General features: G+C 38.6%; 2 protein-coding genes across 3 annotated transcripts; both read left to right on the top strand.

Annotated features, from left to right (window-relative positions):
* Positions 1-241: 241 nt before the first annotated feature.
* On the top strand, positions 242-9,929 carry golt1ba (golgi transport 1Ba). Its single transcript, XM_084710771.1, has 5 exons — positions 242-401; positions 2,518-2,609; positions 2,904-3,082; positions 5,966-6,047; positions 8,886-9,929. The coding sequence occupies exons 1-5, from the start codon at positions 377-379 to the stop codon at positions 8,922-8,924; spliced, it is 417 nt and encodes a 138-aa protein (XP_084566897.1). The 5' UTR covers positions 242-376; the 3' UTR covers positions 8,925-9,929.
* A 3,774-nt stretch (positions 9,930-13,703) lies between these two features.
* Positions 13,704-17,977, top strand: spx (spexin hormone). Of its 2 annotated transcripts, none has more exons than XM_084710769.1 (6): positions 13,704-14,927; positions 15,463-15,546; positions 15,722-15,779; positions 16,390-16,452; positions 16,560-16,697; positions 17,759-17,977. In XM_084710769.1, the coding sequence occupies exons 1-6, from the start codon at positions 14,922-14,924 to the stop codon at positions 17,821-17,823; spliced, it is 414 nt and encodes a 137-aa protein (XP_084566895.1). In that variant the 5' UTR covers positions 13,704-14,921; the 3' UTR covers positions 17,824-17,977. The 2 variants fall into 2 exon arrangements, with proteins under 2 accessions (XP_084566895.1, XP_084566896.1); XM_084710770.1 differs by having other exon boundaries at positions 13,722-14,927; positions 16,560-16,646.
* The last annotated feature ends 722 nt before the right edge of the window (positions 17,978-18,699 follow it).

Genomic DNA, 18,699 nt, shown 5'->3' with positions numbered 1-18,699 from the left:
TATGTTTGTGCTAAAGACTAAATCTTCTCACATCAACAGCAGTTAAAAATAAAATATTGCAGAAGGGACAGAAATATTCTTGAAACAGAGCCGTGATCCTTGAATTCATACCTATGTTTAAGGCGGAACAAATTTTACTTAATGGAGATTGAATCCTCTCACTTGGCAATTGTAATTAACGACGGTGAAGATTGTACCTGAATGCGACACGGCGCTGTTCCGGAAGATGACATCGCGAGAAGGTGTGTTTCCGGAAGACGTGGCTGTTGCTGCAGTGGCAGCTGTCATCTAAATTGTCCAGAGAGGAGGATTCAGTAGATACTTTAACATTTAAGTCTGTTTCTGTTGTATCCTCACCCGGTTCTTCCGCGGCAAGATGATTTCACTAACGGACTCCCAAAGTAAGCGCCCGTGTTTGTACTTGAATATGTCTCGGTTAGCGTTCTGTCCTCTCTGTCAACCCGGCTTTATATGCAGCAGCTGGCTAACTAGCTGTTAGCATTCAGTGCTAGGAAAGGAGAGGAACCTGTGGCCCAAAGAGCCACCGGCTAACACTTACTACTAGTTGTGTGACTCCAATAACAAGCCGTTGATTTGAGAGTAACAGGCTGTACATTTATGTTGTAATTCTGAACATCTACAACATCAAATAGAGAGTGAACAACCAAGTTCATGATAACTAATTATTTCAGTTTCATTGTGGTTATCAGAGAGAGATTTACTTACTTTATTGTTGTCATTTGTATTAATGAGTTACTTATAGAGGTACTGTAAACTGAAAAAAAATAATCCATTCAGATAAATCTGAATACTGAATACTTTTATAAACAATTATGACTTGCAGGAAATGCAAAACGTCTGTCACTGGGCTGTATTTATCTAAGGCTGGGTGGGTTGCTTTAATGTATTCCAACCACTTGTTCAAAAATGTAGTCAGTAACCTAATCCAAGTATCACAATATTAATGGGATAGTTCACACAAAAATGAACATTCAGTCATGCTCTTGAAGGTTGGGTTTAGCTTTTTAATCCACAAAACACTGCTGGAGTTTCACAGGGAAACAGTGTTGCAGAATCTCCCAAACAATGGAAGTGAATGGTGACCATTTTATAAAAAAAAAAAAAAGACAAGGGCAAAAAAACATAAAATGCCTCCATACTGCTCCAGCAGTGTTTTCAAATCAGAATTTTGCCCTTTTTTTTTTATTAAATATGGCTCTAAATGAGTAATCAATTAATTAATTCTGTCACAGTCTTGTAAGTTGAAATAAAAATATCGATATAAGTAATATCTATTTATCAAGTCTTTTCTGTTAAGATTGTTTTTTGTTATCAGTACATCTGTCAACCATTTTCTCAATTAATCAGTGAATTATTTGGTCCATAAAATGTCATAAAATGGTGACAAATGTTGATCAGTGTTCAAGATGATGTCATCAAATGTCTCGTTTTGTCCACAACTCAAGGATATTCTGTTTACTGTCAGAGAGGAGTAAAGAAAGTAGAAAGCTTACTTTTTTAAACTAAAAATGAGTCAAAATGATTATCATTATTGATCATAAAAATATAGGCAGATTAATTTAATAGTGGACTAATCCTGTTACATGCAAATGCATTACTCCCTGAGCCTGTATTTATCACATATTTATCGAGATGAGAAACAGATTATAGCTTTGTCAGCCAGTCACCCAGAAAAAAATGTGAAACATGACATCATCTCTTCCTCTCTAGAACACCTCTATGTCTGGATGCCATACATAGCCAGTAATGGAAGAAGTAGTCAGATCCTGTACTCAAGTGAAAGTACTAATATCACCCTTCTTAAAATACTCAATTACAAGTAGATGTTTCCTTTATTTTATCCCTTACTTAAGTAAAAGTATTGAAGTATTTTAAGCAAAATGTACTTAAAGGGTCAGCTCACACCAAAATCAAAAATACATAATTTTCCTCTGGCCTGCAGTTCTATGGTGCTCCAATATAATGGGACTAAATGGCACTCAGCTTGCAGTCTGTAGTAGAAAGAAAGTTTTGGTGGATTCTTCCGCCGAAAGAAAGTAGTTCCTATATTAACTGCTCACAACAAGGCCAGTGGATAATCTTGTGTAACCAAGTCATGATTTTTAGAAAGAGCCACTGGTACTGATATTGATGGAAGGGGATATAAAAAATATAATCTGAAAAGTAACTGTTGTCAGACAAACGTAGTAGAGTAAACAGCACAGTATTTGCCTCTGAGATGTTGTGGAGTAGAAGTATAAAGTAGCATAAAATGGAAATACTCTAGTAAAGTACCTGGAATTTGTACTTAAGTACAGCACTTGCGTAAAAGTATTTATTGACAGTCCAACACTGCACATACAGCAGTAATGCACATCTTACTTTTTAGGTGATTTTATTGTGATTTACACAGTCAGTAACATGTAAGAACATTTAGGGTGGTGTTGTCAGTCAAATTTTTATCATAATAGCTGTAATTAACGCGTTCTGTGCTGCGTGTATGTGTGTGTCCTGCAGAGATTGGAATGGGATTAACAGGCTTCGGCGTGTTCTTCCTCTTCTTCGGGATGATCCTGTTCTTTGACAAAGCACTCCTGGCTATTGGAAATGTGAGTGTGTCTGCTTTCTGTTCTCCTTATTAGCTCTGCTGACTATAGAAGAGATTTTAGTTCAAATACAGGTGGGAAAGTGTGTTTCAGTCTAGTTTGGATTATTTGATTAATGGTGCTTCTAAACAGTCAGTGTATTACCTACAGTAGATGCTGATCAACAGGCCTCCAGTTTATAGAAGCAGCAGGAGCACAAGTGTAGGAAGCTAAGCCATGTACTGCTGTGGACAGGGTCCTCCTTTAGTTTCAGCGGACTAAGTAATAATTGGACCACACTGATTCTTGTTGCTGTAGATCCTGTTTGTTGCTGGACTGGCCTTCGTCATCGGGCTAGAGAGGACCTTCCGCTTCTTCTTCCAGAAGCACAAGATGAAGGCCACCAGTTTCTTCCTAGGAGGTGTGTTCGTGGTGCTGATTGGCTGGCCCATCATCGGAGTTGTGCTGGAGATCTACGGTTTTTTCCTCTTGTTCAGGTGAGAGATGAGAAACAGACAGAACACTGACAATTCAGGCGCACCTGAAGGTCCCATGAAGCAGTAAAATGTGAGATACTGGCTAGGGTTGACCGATTGGACAAATATATCATCTATCAACGATGGGCTGAATCCATCGCCGATTGCTTTTTTTGGCTGATGTTTAGGGTGATATTTGTCATTTTATTTTGCTAATGTAATAGTCTGCAGAGTGACAGCCTCTACTCTGCACCATGCTATCATCCAGCGGCGCAGTATACACCCACTCAGCTGACCATGAGTGATCTGAGCTGGGTGAGGAGTGAGAGGAAAACAGCCTGTCGAGTTTGAATTAAGTATGTTATCGAGGCGTTAACAAGCCAATTAAGGTCACCTTAGTTCAGTAAAAAAGAGAAACTTGAATTCAGAAGGTGTACTCTTGTATTTCTCTGTTTAAAATGGAAAATAAGTGTGAGAACATGCAATTTTCTAGACACACTGAGTTTATTTTGTCTATTGGACATAGTGAACGTACACAGCTTGTGCACATCTCCCAGCTGAAACTGGAGAGGATGGGAGGAGGTGGGAGGGGGGATGATGATATCGTCAGTTGCCGATGGATGGGCTGACAATGATCGTTTGGAAGGTTTTACCATGTCGGTCAACTCTAGTACTAGCTCAACCCATTTCAAAGTTCCCCAAATGCAGTTCAGTTTTTTTTTTCCCAAAAATTTGTTGCTATATAATACCAGAGGTGTGCCCAAGTTAAGGCTGCATATGGTGAAAAAACAGTCATATTGGGACTATTTTGACTGAAATTGCAATTGTCGTGTGCAACACTGCATCACAGTTTTCATTTTTACCATAAAAAAAGCTATTGATATCATGATAATGTATTATTATTTTTTTTAGGGTCTGTACCAAACAAACATGTTTTCTTTCATCTGAAGAACAAGACACTTAGGCCAGGTTGTCTATAATGCAGTTTTCTCACACATTTTATCAAAAAACAGCAGTTTGGATAATGCATTTGGCCATATTGCAATTTTGATAACGTTGGGATTAATTGTGTAGCCCTAGATCAGGTTATTGTTTGCGCGTCCCAATTAAGTCTCAAGACTTTGCACTGAAGTCCCAAGTCAAGACAGACAAGTCCCAAATCAGGTCCAAATTTCTAATCTTTGGTTTTTGAGTCCTAAACAAGTCATAATGTTACAGAGATTTTCCAGCCTCACTGACGCATCGCTAGAAACACATCACCAGCAAAACCATAACCCTAACCCTCTGGTACAGAGCGCCTGGCTTGTGCTCCTCTCTGGAGCCGCACATCACTTTTTTCTAGCAGGTTCTAGATGCAAACAAAAGTTTAAATGTCATCAGCTTTGCAGTGCACACCGTGGAGTTGCACCGCTCATCAGGTAGCGCATGCAGCCCCACTCCACAGGTGCACCATCTGTTTTGCCCAACACTTTGCTGAGGCATTTTTGAAGCAGCTACACCTATAGCAATGCAGCTCGGGCTGCTCACCCTCTGAGCCATTAAAGCGATAGTTCACCCAGAAATGACATTTCACTCAATATCTACTCACCCCCTGTGCTGATGTGAGGATGAGTGAAGATCTCCAGTTCACAAAACACAAAATACTGGAAAACAGCGTTGCAGCCAAATCCAGTACAATTGAAGTGAACAGAGAACAGTTTTAAAATGTAAAAAAACACAAACAAAACACAAAATGTCTCCATACTGCTCGTGTGGTGTAATCCAAGTGTCTGTATGGCACAACATTTCCACGTGCACACGCCTGAAGCAGGTACACAGGCTCTCACCCAAGCGGTCTGACACGAGATATACAAGATCTCACGATACCTTCACATCTGTGTTTACATGATTCCTGGAAGCCCGTCACAGAGACATCTGCTCAGAAATAGTGACTTGTTATGCACACAGCTGACTTTGCAAACTTTCAACAAAGAAGAAAATGTCCGAGGACTTCGACATAGAAGAGGATCATCATTTCTTTGCTGCAAGAGCTTGGGCAAGAGCCTGTGTACCTGCTTCAGGCGTGAGTACACAGATCAGGTCTGAGAGGCTACAGTTGACATTTAGATTAAAAACATGGTGTAAATGGCGTCTTTTTGGCTCAAATTTTAATTTCGTGGTTTATGGACACTTGGATTACACCACACGAGCAGTATGGAGACATTTTGTGTTTTGTTTGTGTTCTTTTTTTACATTTTAAAACTGGTCACTGTTCACTTCAGTTGTACTGGATTTGGCTGCAGCACTGTTTTCCATTGAAGCTCCAGGAGTGTTTTGTGAACTGGAGATCTTCACCCATCCTCACATCAGCACAGGGGGGAGTCGATGTTGAGTGAATTTTCATGTTTAGGTGAACTATCACTTTAAGCTTACTTGTCCTTGTGAAAATTGTTTTATTTATTAGTGATTATCAAATAACAACACAGGCTAAAGTTAACTGTCATGGTTAATATAGGACTGCAACAACTATAAAATATGAGAAAGTAATGAAAAATGTCCATCCCAGTTTTACAAAGTCTAAGCTGATGTCTTTAAATGTCTTGTTTTGTCAGTCTTAAACTCAAACATAGACAAACAGCCCCACCATTTTACTCAGATAACAATATATAATACATATATTTTATTTACTTGTCTAACATGGTATTTTACTGCCCCAGACAAGTGGGCAAGCCTTATTGTTTAGTCCTGATTAGCTTGCTAACTATGCTAATATTAGTAGTAACTAGGGTCTGCTAGTATGACTGACTGACTGATGACTGATTGTATGATTGTACGTGTTATGATTTGTTGATGTTAATAGTATTTCTCTCTCCATGTCTCTGTCTCTTCGCCTCCCTCTGTCTGTCTCCCTCTCATCACATGCAGGGGTTTCTTCCCAGTTGTAGTAGGCTTTATCAGAAGAATACCTGTGCTTGGCTCCATCCTCAACCTGCCCTTCATCAGTGCAGTAAGTCTTCCTCAGCACTGCAGCAACCCTGCAGCTCTGCTTTGTTTACACGCAGCATGGCTCTTCTTCTTGTTTATTAATCACCCTGTTCAAACAGCACAGCCACAACAGATTAACCAAACTGCCCCGATCAAATGTCAGATCAGCTCCTGCACACCTCAGCCCGTTTAATAAGACAAAGCTTTAGTAATCCACCTGCCGGGAAAAGCAGATGAATTGTTGAATTTCAACAACAGATGATGTCGGGGTTATCTGGGCTCCAGTCTGTAAGACCTATCAGATCTGTTACTGTTAAATCCAGAACTTCAAGTTAGCAGACGCACAGTTAGCTTTGTGGCTAATGAACATGCTCCTACCATGCTGTTGTGAGGGAAGCTTTGTTTTGAGGTGAATGTCTCTCTGTCTTTGTTTTTTATTAAAGCCTTCGTAAGGCTCTGAGGACAATCAGCAGTCGTGGTCAGTCACTGCCGATTTTCCCTTGCATGCTAACATATTTAACACGCTTTACAATATTCAGAAAACACCTGTCTCATGATAGAAGGGAAAGCATACATGTCTATTTTGTTTAGGGAACCGGTAATCCCTCTTTTAAATATGCTTTTATCTTAGTTTATTTGACTTTAAAGGCACACACTACAGGTAAATATGGTGATTTGTGAATTGGTGCATCGTAAGATCTGATTTTTTGTTTTGTATATACCATTAAACACAATTTCATTAACTGTACAAAACAGCATTTTAATGCAGTTGTTTTTTGACAATTTGTGTTTGGAAAATTCTTCCTAACTGCTAGTTAGTGAGCCAGCTTATTTGATAAGGTAAATAACCAGGCAAAAATGTAAAATACTCCATTCAAGAGACATATTAATACCAGTGTTACACTGGTACCATGAAATATTGTGTCAAAATTGGGAGTAAGTTGTAAGCTCACACTCACACTTTCTGTATATTAAAGTGGATGTGGTTGTTGCTTCTCTCTTGCAAAAGGGGGTTTACAACAATATGACAGCTTCCTCTATTGTGGGCTGGGAGGCTCTTAAAGGGACAGTTCACCCCAACATTCTGAGAAAATACTTTGCAAAGTGAAGCAATTCAGATCCATTATATATAGTTGTTTTGTTTTTTGTTTTTTTTTTTTGGGGGGGGGGGGGTATTTTTTTTTAATCCTACAATGGCCCTAATATGCAGTTGAACAATTCCCACTGCAGTATATACATAGTAACATTTTTAAAATAAAAACCCATTAAAAGAAATGTCATGAATGAGGAAAAACATTGTAATAACAGTTCTCTGGCAGTAGTTCTAGCTCAGCTATGCCTGCCGTTCTCTTGACCCTCGCCCTGTGGGTTATAACAGTCTAGTATAGTAGTCCCTCAAGAGTCTCCCATTTTTGGCACCCTGGGTGTCGTTCCTCAGAGATCAGAACTGTGGACTGTTTGCAGAAAGCTCTAGGCATCGAATGTATTAATCTGTCATATTTTTCACATTCAGATGAATCAAATTTCATATTTCATAAATCACTGATTTTTGAGAACTGGAGGAAAATGTTAAAGTTTTAAAGTTGCTTTTAATGCAAATCAAATACACATTTTTAAACCATAATTCTTATTTAGCTTTGATTTAGAAGGACTACAGAGTTGACATGTTATGGTTGAGACACATCTGATAGAAATATTGTTTAATGATATTTATCTAAAAGTAGAAAGTTTACCAGCGCTTCAGCAGTATTCCTGCGTTTTTTAAACCAGGAAGTGAGACAGGGGTTCTTAGGGTATAGCTAACCCTTTTCATGCCTGATTAAATCATGTTTTGTAAAAATCTGACAGAGTTGACAGAAATCTTAAAGGGTCGATATTGTCATAAAATATATATTTTAAAGCAAAAATAATTATAATAGCTCATTTTTACACTTCTGTTATCAGTAGATATTGTTGCTTATAGATTTTGAAGGATTTTAACACATTTTTAAATAGTTTGAAGTTCTGAATTATTGTCTGGGACAAGACTGTTTCCTGGCGCAGAACAAATATAGAGAAAAAAATGGCAGGACATTATTTGTCCCAATTGTCCAGAATGGATGAAACACTGGTGGCCCTTAATTTGAAGACACAGTCATCAATGGTTTTGTTTGCTTGCTTTATTAAATAGTAAAATTGAGAAATCCCCTATCAAAATTGGAGATTTTTGAAGTTGTACACAAATTTGCGCATTTTTAATGAAATCCTGACCAAAATATTTCCAAATCATAGCAACCAAAAACGAGAGAGAGTGACTTTGTCTGTCCTGCTGTCCTGTGGTGTGTCCCCTTTAAGTCATGCATGCTTTCCACAATAAAATGCTTGAGGATAGTGGTCAAACGGTGCAGTCCAGGTATCGATTTAACTCACACTAACTCCTAACATCTCATTGACAGCTCTCAGGTAGGGTTGTTCCGACGCTGATATCAGTATCACAGATGCCTCTGGTGCAGCTTAAAATGCTGCATCGGGTATCTGCAAGTCTATGCACAATCCAGCATCATTTATTTTAGCTCCAAAACAGGACCCTGCTACTTCCCAGCAGTGTCCCACACAATAAATATTTTTAACCTGAGTCAGGACATACAGATATCATTCATATTACATTAAGTTTAGCAGTATACAGATTTTTAACACACTCATGTTGGACTGATACTCAGTATCAGTCCATATGTGAAGTGTAGGTATCAGTATCAGGAAGGAACTGATAGTGTCGGAACATCTCTACTCACAGGTCTTTGTCAGCTTGTGCTTTATACATGAGAGCAACTGAAAATCAACCAGATGACACTTTTCACACGGTCTCTTTCTTGTCTTTCAGTATGTGGACAAAGTGGGAGAGAGCAACACCATGGTATAACAGTGACTTTTTGTACCCAGAGAAGGCTGTTTGACTACAGCAGGTTTTATAAAGCAACACAATGTCCCATCGGGCTGATTCAAAGCGTTCTGATTCCTCCCCCCTCCAGCAGGCAAGGACTGCTTTCTGTCTGTCTGTAATTTCACTGGTCAGCGCTACCAATCAAAGGTTCATCAGAGCGTTGCACCACCAGTCTGTTACTAGAGGGTGGAGTTACTAAGGTCACTACAATAAATATTTCAAATGCTATTGATCCCTTCGCCGTTCAGTGCATCTGGCATGAAAATGGAGGATGGAAGACTCCCTCAAAGCGCCATCGACTCTGTCTACGTGACTTTCTTGTTCTGTGGGACAAACACAAAACTACCAACCTTCCACGTGGACGAGAAGTGGACCGACAGCTTGCCATATTGTCACATTTCTGTGCCTGTGCTTTAACTTTATTTGGACGAAAGCTTTTTTGAGTCCAGCATTTTGTCTCTTTGCAGTTACTCTGTGACACTTTGTTTCTTTTTGTCTTGCAGCTATTTGAATACCAAGTGTGGCTATTGTAATATTTTCCCTTTGTTACATGTCATTTCTGTTTACGGATGGCTAATGAGTACTACAGTATAAATTATTTTTTAAAAAGATAAGTGCTTCACTTCATGTAAAGTGAGGTGCTGTGGGATCATACTAGTATTTGTTACAATTATTATTATTACTACTATTAAAGTCTGGTCACAGCAGAAAGTGGCTACATCTAATTCCAACAGATCATCAAACCTAAACTACAGGATAGGTCATTTACCAGTGACTCACAAAAATATACATAAAACTGCTGGAGAGTACCAGTAATAGGTGTAGTGAACTGGAAGTATGTGACTTAAGTCACATGACATTAAACATGCAGTTAATGTTGAAAAATGGCAGCAGTTTATTAAGGTTTAGGCACCAAACTTATTTGATTAGGTTTAGAAAAAGATCATGGTCGGGGTAAAATAAATATGTTGCATACAGAAGTCATGTAAATGATGTGACGGAGGTCTTGTACGTAGCAAAACTTAACATCAACTCAATGTTGACTTTTCGTTTGACATGGGACATAAAGCCTTGTCTCGTGGGTGAAAGTCCTGTGTTTGTTTGACTCCTCCATCAACCTTGACTTCCTCCCTTTGCAGACTTTCTCACTCTTTATACTTCTCCAGTCATAGTAGAGAGGCAAAGTCATTCCCCATGAGAACTTGATTCGGAAAAAAGTAGTCTGCAGCAAGAGACAAATAATTTTTTTTTATCCTTGTTGAAGTGTGCCATGAATTACACATATGTTGTTTGTTTAAAGCATTAATACATTAAAACTATAACTTTACAAGTCAAAAAAGATTCCGTTTGTTGTAGTTTAGTTTTATGTGAAACCACTCCGTGAACTACATGTTTTGTCATGCGCAGTAAATGAAAAACGTCATCATCTGTCCCATGTTTTATCGCGAAGAGAAAGAACAACAGCTTTTGGAAGGTGAAAGTCATGACGTCACCCAACTTCTGGGTGTGTAATCTTTCTAATTATGTATCTTCACAACTGTTTAATGACAAACTGCGACTTACTTGACTTGAAAAATTGCCTTTTAAACTGATGTATAATTGGTGGCACAATTCAAACAGTTGATATTTTTTTTCCAAAGCTAGGTCCCATGGTGGTCCACCAGAGGGGGGAGTGATTCCAGCTCTTTATTACTACACCACTAGAGGTCACTGGCCAATACCAAACATAAATATGGGTTGTAATAAGCTGCTTGTACTGACGACCTGTACAGCTGCCTAATATAATGTATCTAATCTAATGTTGCGTCTACTTACAAGGCTAGCAGGCAAACTACTGTAGCTGGCGAGCTAACAGTTCTAGCCAGCCAGGAAGATGCTGGTGCTAACCTATCACAAAAGCTCTCCAAGCAAGCTAGGTCACTCACTGGTTAACCGGAAAATACTGTAGGTTCACACAGTTTATTCAGGAAACTTCTTTGTACCGTTTTCTCCTTCGGCTGTGTTTGCACTTATTTTTTTAATGCTGTTATTTTGGGAAATCAGTCTTTTGTTTTCTTGAGATAACAAGATAAATTAATTTGTCAGCACAAGAAAACAAGCTTTGTTATCTTGAGATAATAAAATAAATCAGATGTGATCTTGAGATGATGGCATTTAAAAAAACTGCAACCATAGCTGTTCTTGGCTTCTGTACCTGTCTCAAAACTGTCTACACTCCGAGTGTCTTTTGTAGAGCAATGTGTACTCGAGCAAAGCAGCGTTAAATCAAAGTGGATGACGCAGCGCCACTAATAGGTTATGATGGCTTCAGCTCTCCATTCCCCCAAAGGTCAGCACTGTTAAGACAGTTTGCTGCCATGTAAAAGTTGACCAAAGTTGAACACTTAGTGCAGTCTTCTGCTGTTTTAAAATGCTGGTGTGACCAGGCCTGCTGTGCTGTTTTCCAAAGCATGCCATCAGGTTTTTGGACTTCCTATCTTCCAAGTCTGTCACAAGAAACATTTAGTCATTTTTATTATCCAGGTTAGCTCATTTCATGGTGAGTAGCAACCTATTTGATGCAAGAGACATTCCCTACCAAACAACAAGAAAACATCAAAATATAATGTTCATTGTACTGGGGTGTGGTTTAATCCTCTGCAATTTGATTTTCATAGCTTACAGAAATGAATTGCAACCAGTGGCTGCCTGGAAGGTAGAAATCTAATCTAAAAATGCGTAGTATGCTTTGGAAAATGATCAACACTATAAAGCGATATAAACCATTTGTTTTAAAGCTTATTGGCTGAATTCAACTTGGGTCTTAAAGCCAAAACTTCAAGAATAAGACCCAAGTTGTATAAAAAGAAAAAAAAAAAGTTAAATACTTGTGTGCTCCTTGTAAAGCTGAAAAGGAGAACTCACACTCTGCCTGTGACCCCATCAAACTGTAAGATGTGAAGCAGCTGCAGCTTTACATTTTTCTGGACCTACAGATCTTTTCTATCTACATGAGCATTAGTTTTATCAGATCGCACCTCCTAGAGAATCCCCAGAAACCTCTCTGCAGTTCTCTGTTCATCCAGTGTCCTTAAACTCTCTGTTGAGCTTTAAATCTTCAAATTCTCCTCTTTTTCTTTCTTTTTTTTATTGAGAGAGAAATGTCTTCTTGGCAGACATCAGCCACCACAAGCCAGGAACTGAATACATGAATTCTTTAACTGTGGGTCTTTCTGTTCAGAGCATCCAGAAAACTGATGAAATGAAAATGACAATGTTTTTCTTGTATGGCACTTTTGTAAATATACTATAGAAGTACGCTTTGTATCTGCCATTCTTGTTGTACCTGGTCATTTATTCCTGTCTGGTCATGGACTCTTTACATACACTGTATTTCAGATTTTTCAACATCAATATACCTTACATTATATGTATTTGCTAAAGTTTAAAGGAGAAATCTGTAATATATTTGCTGTAATAAATTATAAAATGACTATGATGTCATCCAAGATTAAGAAAACATGCTAAATTGGTATACTGGCCTATCTGACAACAACAGTACCATTGCAGTGTCCTTTAAAATTTCTATCCCAGCCTGTAATTTGTCCTTTTCTCTTTGCCCGTTTCACATTAATGACAGTTGAAATTTATGCCAGATGAACAAATGAAGTGTCTGTTTTCTGCATAGCAACAAAGAATTAAGAATTACAAAGATGTGGCTCAGATTCATTCACTTGGGTCAGAGCTATTTTTAAAACCATATTGTAGTTACGAGTTTTAGCCCTTTTGCTCCATTTAATGAATTCACTGGTAAGAAAGCTTGACTTAGGATCATCAACTCAAGACAGTTTTATGATTGCAGAGTTGGTGGGGGCTATGAAATATCACCCTGGTTCCAAAAAAGTCAAAAAGCTGTATTAAAGATAGATGAAAACAGAATGCAAGGATTTGCAAATTCTTTTCAACCTATACTCTGCTGAATACAGATGTAAGGCTAAATGTTGGATGCTCCCACAGTGCAGTTGGTAGAGCGCTCACCACATGTACTGAGGCTGTTGGTCCTCTGCAGTGGTTGCTGGTTTGATTCTCACCTGTGACCCATTTGCTGCATGTCATTCCCCCTCTCTCTTTACCCCCTTTCCTGTCATATCTTCAGCTGTCCCTATCCAAATAAAGGCAAAGAGCCAAAAAAAATTATCTTTTAAAAAAGATAAATGTTCAGATAAACCTTGTTGTTTGTTGTAAATAAACACTCATTCTGAATTTGATGACTGCAACATGTTCCAAAAAAAGTTGTGACAGGATCATGTTTACCACTGTGATACATCGGCTTTTCTTTTAACACTCAGTCAGTGTTTGAGAACTGAGGACGCTAATTATTGAAGTTTTGAAAAAGTGAAATTCTGTCTCATTCTTGTTTGATATACGACTTCAGGTTCTCAACAGTCCGGTCTCTGTTGTTGTATTTTGTGCTTCATAATGCACCACACATTTTCAGTGGAAGACAGGTGTGGACTGCAGGCAGGTCAGTCTAGTACCTGAACTCTTTTACTACGAAGACATGCTGCTGGAACACGTCCACAATGTGACTTTGCATTGTCTTGAAAAAGATGTGACAGTTACCCATGATGCCGTGGGCACTAATACACCCCCATACCATCACAGCTGCAGTCTTTTGAAGTTAGTGCTCGTAACAATCTGGATGGTCCCTTTCCTCTTTAGAAATCCATGATTTGTGAAAACAATCTGAAATGTGAACTCGTCAAACCACAGCACACTTTTCCACTTTGTGTCAGTCCATCTCAGATGAGTTCAGGTCCAGAGAAGTCTGCAGTGTTTCTGGATGTTGTTGATATGTGTCTTTCTCTTTGCATGGTAGAGTCTTAACTTGCATTTGTAGATGCAGAGACAAACTGTGTTTACTGACAACAGTTTTCCAAAGTGTTCCTGAGCTCATGTAGTATCCTTTATACAATGATGTGGGTTTTTAATGCAGTGCAGCCTGAGGGGTCAAAGGTCACAGACATTCAATATTAGTTTTCTGTCTTGCCCCTTACCTGCAGAGATTTCTCTGGATTCTCTGAATCTTTGAATGATATTATGGATTGTAGATGGTGAAATCCCTAAATTCCTTCCAACATGTTGCAGGCATCAAAGTCAAAATGAGTGTATAAAACATTAAAGTTTATCAGTTCAAATATAATATACCTTGTCCTTATAGTGCATTCAACTGAATATACACCTAAAATGGTTTGCAGATCATCACATTATGTTTTTAGTTACGTTTTACACAGTCACTGCTTTTTTGGAATCAGGTTGTACTTTTCGTTGACAATATAGTAATTAAATTGAGGTTTAACAGTTTTTAGATTACACATATATTCAGTGCCAAGATGAGAAAGTGTCCTAAATTGTCATAAAGACTTGGATGTGACTGGGTTGAATGCCCCTCAGAATTTCTAAGAATGTTGGGTAGCTGCCCTGCAGTTAATGATATTCTTGTGGTTCATTCATTATTGGAAGTGTGGCCTTTTGATTCATAAAATCCAACTCTCATCTCTCTGCGTTCTGCTCCAGTGAGCGAGGTGCAAACATATCAATATGCCCACTGTGGAGAGAAATATTACTGCTCATATCAACAGTGACTACAACACCAGAGCCAGGCCACATTTTACAATAACGACCTGCTGCAGCTGCAACAGGAGTCATTTGGAACAACTGAAAGTGCTTATGGCAGCTGTTTTAATTCAGAAATATTTACTGTACAGTACTGCTCTCAATGGAGGGAGCAGGATCGATCGGCTGCTCCGTTCATTCACTCTAACCGCCCCCGTTTCATCAAATTGGCGTGACCTATCGCTGCTCGCGTCATGAAGGAGCGGAGCGCACAGGGTTCCCCGCCCCGGAGGATATAAATACAGGGAGAGGGATCACCGACGCAAATTACCTCCTCTCATCCTCTCTGTTGGACACCAGACTCACAGGACCTCCGACACCATGAAAGTAAGTACAATCAGTTTGTGTTTAGTTCGGTGGAAACATCTTGCCTGTTGAGTAATTTCCCCTTTTTCAGCTTAGTTTCACCTTCTTCTAGAGGCATTATCCGGACAAGTTTGCGCTTTTATACAGTGAAATACACGTTTCTCTCGGAATTATGTTAAGGAAACCAGGTTCTGGTTCAAAAGACTCGACCAAATTATCTGGAAACCATTTATACTGAAGTTAAGCCAATGATTTTCTGGCATTTTTACGCACCAGCGAATTTTCAAGGAAACCATGCTTGTTTGTTTTTGTATTTTTTTTACAAGTTTTGTATCACCAATTATATTCATAATATTCTACTTTGCACTTAACTTTCAAAGTTACTCGATGAATTTAAGGCGTGTTGAAATGATTCCTAAGGCGTGCACCCTGTGCGTAATGTGTCCATTACGCACGGAAACGCACGTCAGATTTAGTCTGGAAGGATGCTGCTGCTGCTGCTGCTGCTGCTGCGTTTAAAATTGTGATTCTAAGCTTTTGTTCCCACCTCCCGCAGGGTTTGAGGACCATCACATTAACGTATGTCCTCACCCTTTTACTACTGGCGTCGTTCATCTCACAGTCGTGGAGCGCACCGAAGGTAAAGCTGCTCGATTTCTCTCTATCTATTTTTTGGTTGTGCTCATGTGTTTCTGTATGTATGGCTAAATCTGGCACATTTACATGATGGACTTAAGTGTTTATGTTCATTAATATGCATTTACTGCCCAGCTTTAAAATGCAACCAAATCCTTTTCCTTGTTTCTTCATTAAAGGGCTCATTCCAAAGAAGAAACTGGACTCCGCAGGCTATGTTGTACCTCAAGGGAACTCGTATGTATTTACTGATCCCATACCTGTATAGAGACCCAAAGTGATCTATAATTACGACATTTTTAATTTTTTTTTAAATAAAAATTTATAAAATTAATCGGATAAATAAACACAGACACAGTATTTAGAGAAGGAACAAATCATGTTCTACCAAAACAAACATCAAAAATTATTAGTACCATCACTCTAATTCCGATTTTTTTTTTTTGGTGAAAATATATTATTTAAGGATTCATGTCTATGAAATATATGTAATTTACATAACGTGTTGATTTGCTTTAATTTCTTTAATTTCTAAACTTGCTCTGTGCCAGAAAACACTCTTGTCCCAAACAAGAATTCACAACTTCAGACAATTCCAAAATGTGTTAAAACCCTTTAAAATCTAAAACTAATAATATTTCTAATGAAAATGTTGGCCCTATAAAGTCTCAGACTTCCTCAACTGTGAGATTTTTACAAAAACATGATTTAATGGGGCATAAAAAGGGTAAAGCTATACTGATGTACTGGTGTTAGGCCAAATAATTGGTGCATTCGTAGTTCCTAGACACAGCATTCTAAAAAGACTGAGCCCTGAAACGTGTTTTTTCTTTTGTGTTTTTCCCAGAGGGACGCAGGTTCATCTCAGAGGACCGAAAAGAAGGAGATGTCTACGACACGTTACACTTAGGTACAACCAACATTACTGAACACGATCGTTTGTGGTGGAGCTAGAATCACCTTTGGTCCATGAAGCCATCAGTTAATGTGTGTTGTTTGGTGTTTGTTCGCTGTCAGAGACCCGCAGTCAGAACACGGAGAAGCTGAGTGTGGATCAGGCCGCCACTGTTCTGCTCAACTTCCTGCAGCAAGCCAGAGAGGGAGGTGAGCAGCATCTGGACCAGCTGACACACAGCAGCTGGAACACACATGCAGGTCATACTGCAGGGCTGACTTTTGGTGCAGTGGAGTCTTTATACATATACACACATAGCATATTATGATCCCAATGATTTGTGCTTGTCACATCATTATAATTTGAAAAAAGAATACAAATTGTTGTAAATTGCTGTGTTATTAACTGGGCATGTTCCAATACAAGTTTTTGCATCTTGATACTGATTCCTGCACCTGAACTTTGCGTATTGGCTAAACACAGAGTATCAATCAAAAATATCTACATATAGTCCTCTTTCAACAGCTGTATGTTACTAACCCTGTACTGATGAAGTTTATGATTGTTAGTATTGTTGTATGGCCTGGCTCAGTGTCCTGTCTTGGGGCTAATAAATCACTAAATATCAGATCAGTGCATAGATTCACATAGTCACCCATGTCTGATCCAGCATTTTAGGCTGCATCAGAGGTTTTCCTCATACTGATATCTGTATTGGGACAACCATATTATTAAGACACTAAATCCTACTTATGATCACAGTATATTTGTGGATTGTTGTGGACTTTATTCTTAGGATTCTGACTTTATTCTCAGAATTTCAGCTTTTTTTCCCCTCAGAATTCTGACTTTTTTCCTCAGAATTTAGATTTTACACTCTTAGATTTCTGACTTTAAACTCAGCATTCTGACATTAAACTTAGATTCTGACTTTACTCTTTGCATTCTGAGTTTATTCTTAGAAATCTGACTTTATTCTTTGGAGTCTAAGTTTATTCTAAGACGTCTGACTTAATCCTTTGGATTCTGACTTAAAATGTAAAATTCTGACTCAAAACTCAAATTTTTGGCCATAATGGCCATAATCCTGTTGTGTATTGTCTGCTCTCTGAACATCTGCTTGAGAAAACTTTTAGACAAACTTTTAATGAGTGGAAATGAGTTCATTTGAAATTCATTCTCACTGTCAAATTCACTTTTAAAACATCCCCCCTCTAATCCACAATATTTTAGCACCTTTAAGGGAATTGTGATGTCTTTAACTCAAGACTTACATTTTAACTCCATAACTTCATGTTGATTTTCTCTTTCTCTCATGCAGCTGATGAAAACCCAGATGAGGTGTATTTCCAGGAGCTGCCGGTGTGGAAGAGAGAATACTTCTAATAGTCTTTCATACATTTGAAACTTTACAACCCGGTCTTTGTTTTTGAATGTGAGGTGTTTGGTTCTGTGTGAGGGAGAGGAGCAGCTGTTTTGTAAATATGAATTATGACTTTGAAATGTGATGTTTTAATAAAAAGAGTTTGAATTCATAGCACTATTCGTCTGAGAATGTCTGAGTTCTTTCATGACTTCCATGACAAAATGTTGAAGGCTGGGCTTATAGTGTGTGGAATATTGTGGAGCACACACAAAGAGTTAAATGGCATCACTATCATGAAGTAGGTCAGCAGCTGTGAGGGTGGGAAGAGATGGTTGGAAGTCAGTGGGGTGACACCATCATCATTGTGTAAGGCTGAAATGTTTCCTAAATTGAGTTCAGTTTTGACCACAGGGTTAAGATTGTTTTTTAGAGTAATAGGTAGTGAAGACACCAGCAAAGAGAATGGACAGACAGGAAGACTAGACTGTAATTCCATGATTGACCATAAGGGTCCCTCTCCATCTTTAAATTAGATTAATCACATTAATTAGATATTTACTGACCAATAATATTGCAAAAAGTTGGGCAGCCCTAACCTGCCCACCAACTGTGATCTCTCTAGACTCACTCATCTAATACATGAGGGGGATTTATGCCAGATCAAAGTAGAAATTAGGCGGTCCAACTTTTTAAAAAAGGATTTCAATAAGAAAAAAGGGATCATCTCATCAATGTTCCAATGTTTTTGACTGTTTTGCATCACTAAGTAATAAAACAGTTATGCCTCACTGACATCTCTTGGACAGTCCAGCCGGAGGACAGCTTTCCAGTTCACCAAAGAAATGCAATCGTGTTTGCCTCCTTGCTGGCCCGGTGAATTTTTTTGCATAATTTTA

This window comes from Lutjanus erythropterus, chromosome 22 (assembly GCF_056507025.1).
Source record: "Lutjanus erythropterus isolate fLutEry1 chromosome 22, fLutEry1.hap2, whole genome shotgun sequence".
NCBI lineage: Eukaryota > Metazoa > Chordata > Actinopteri > Lutjaniformes > Lutjanidae > Lutjanus > Lutjanus erythropterus.
Note: the sequence above shows the minus strand (reverse complement) of the source record. Positions and strands in the feature narration are given on the sequence as shown.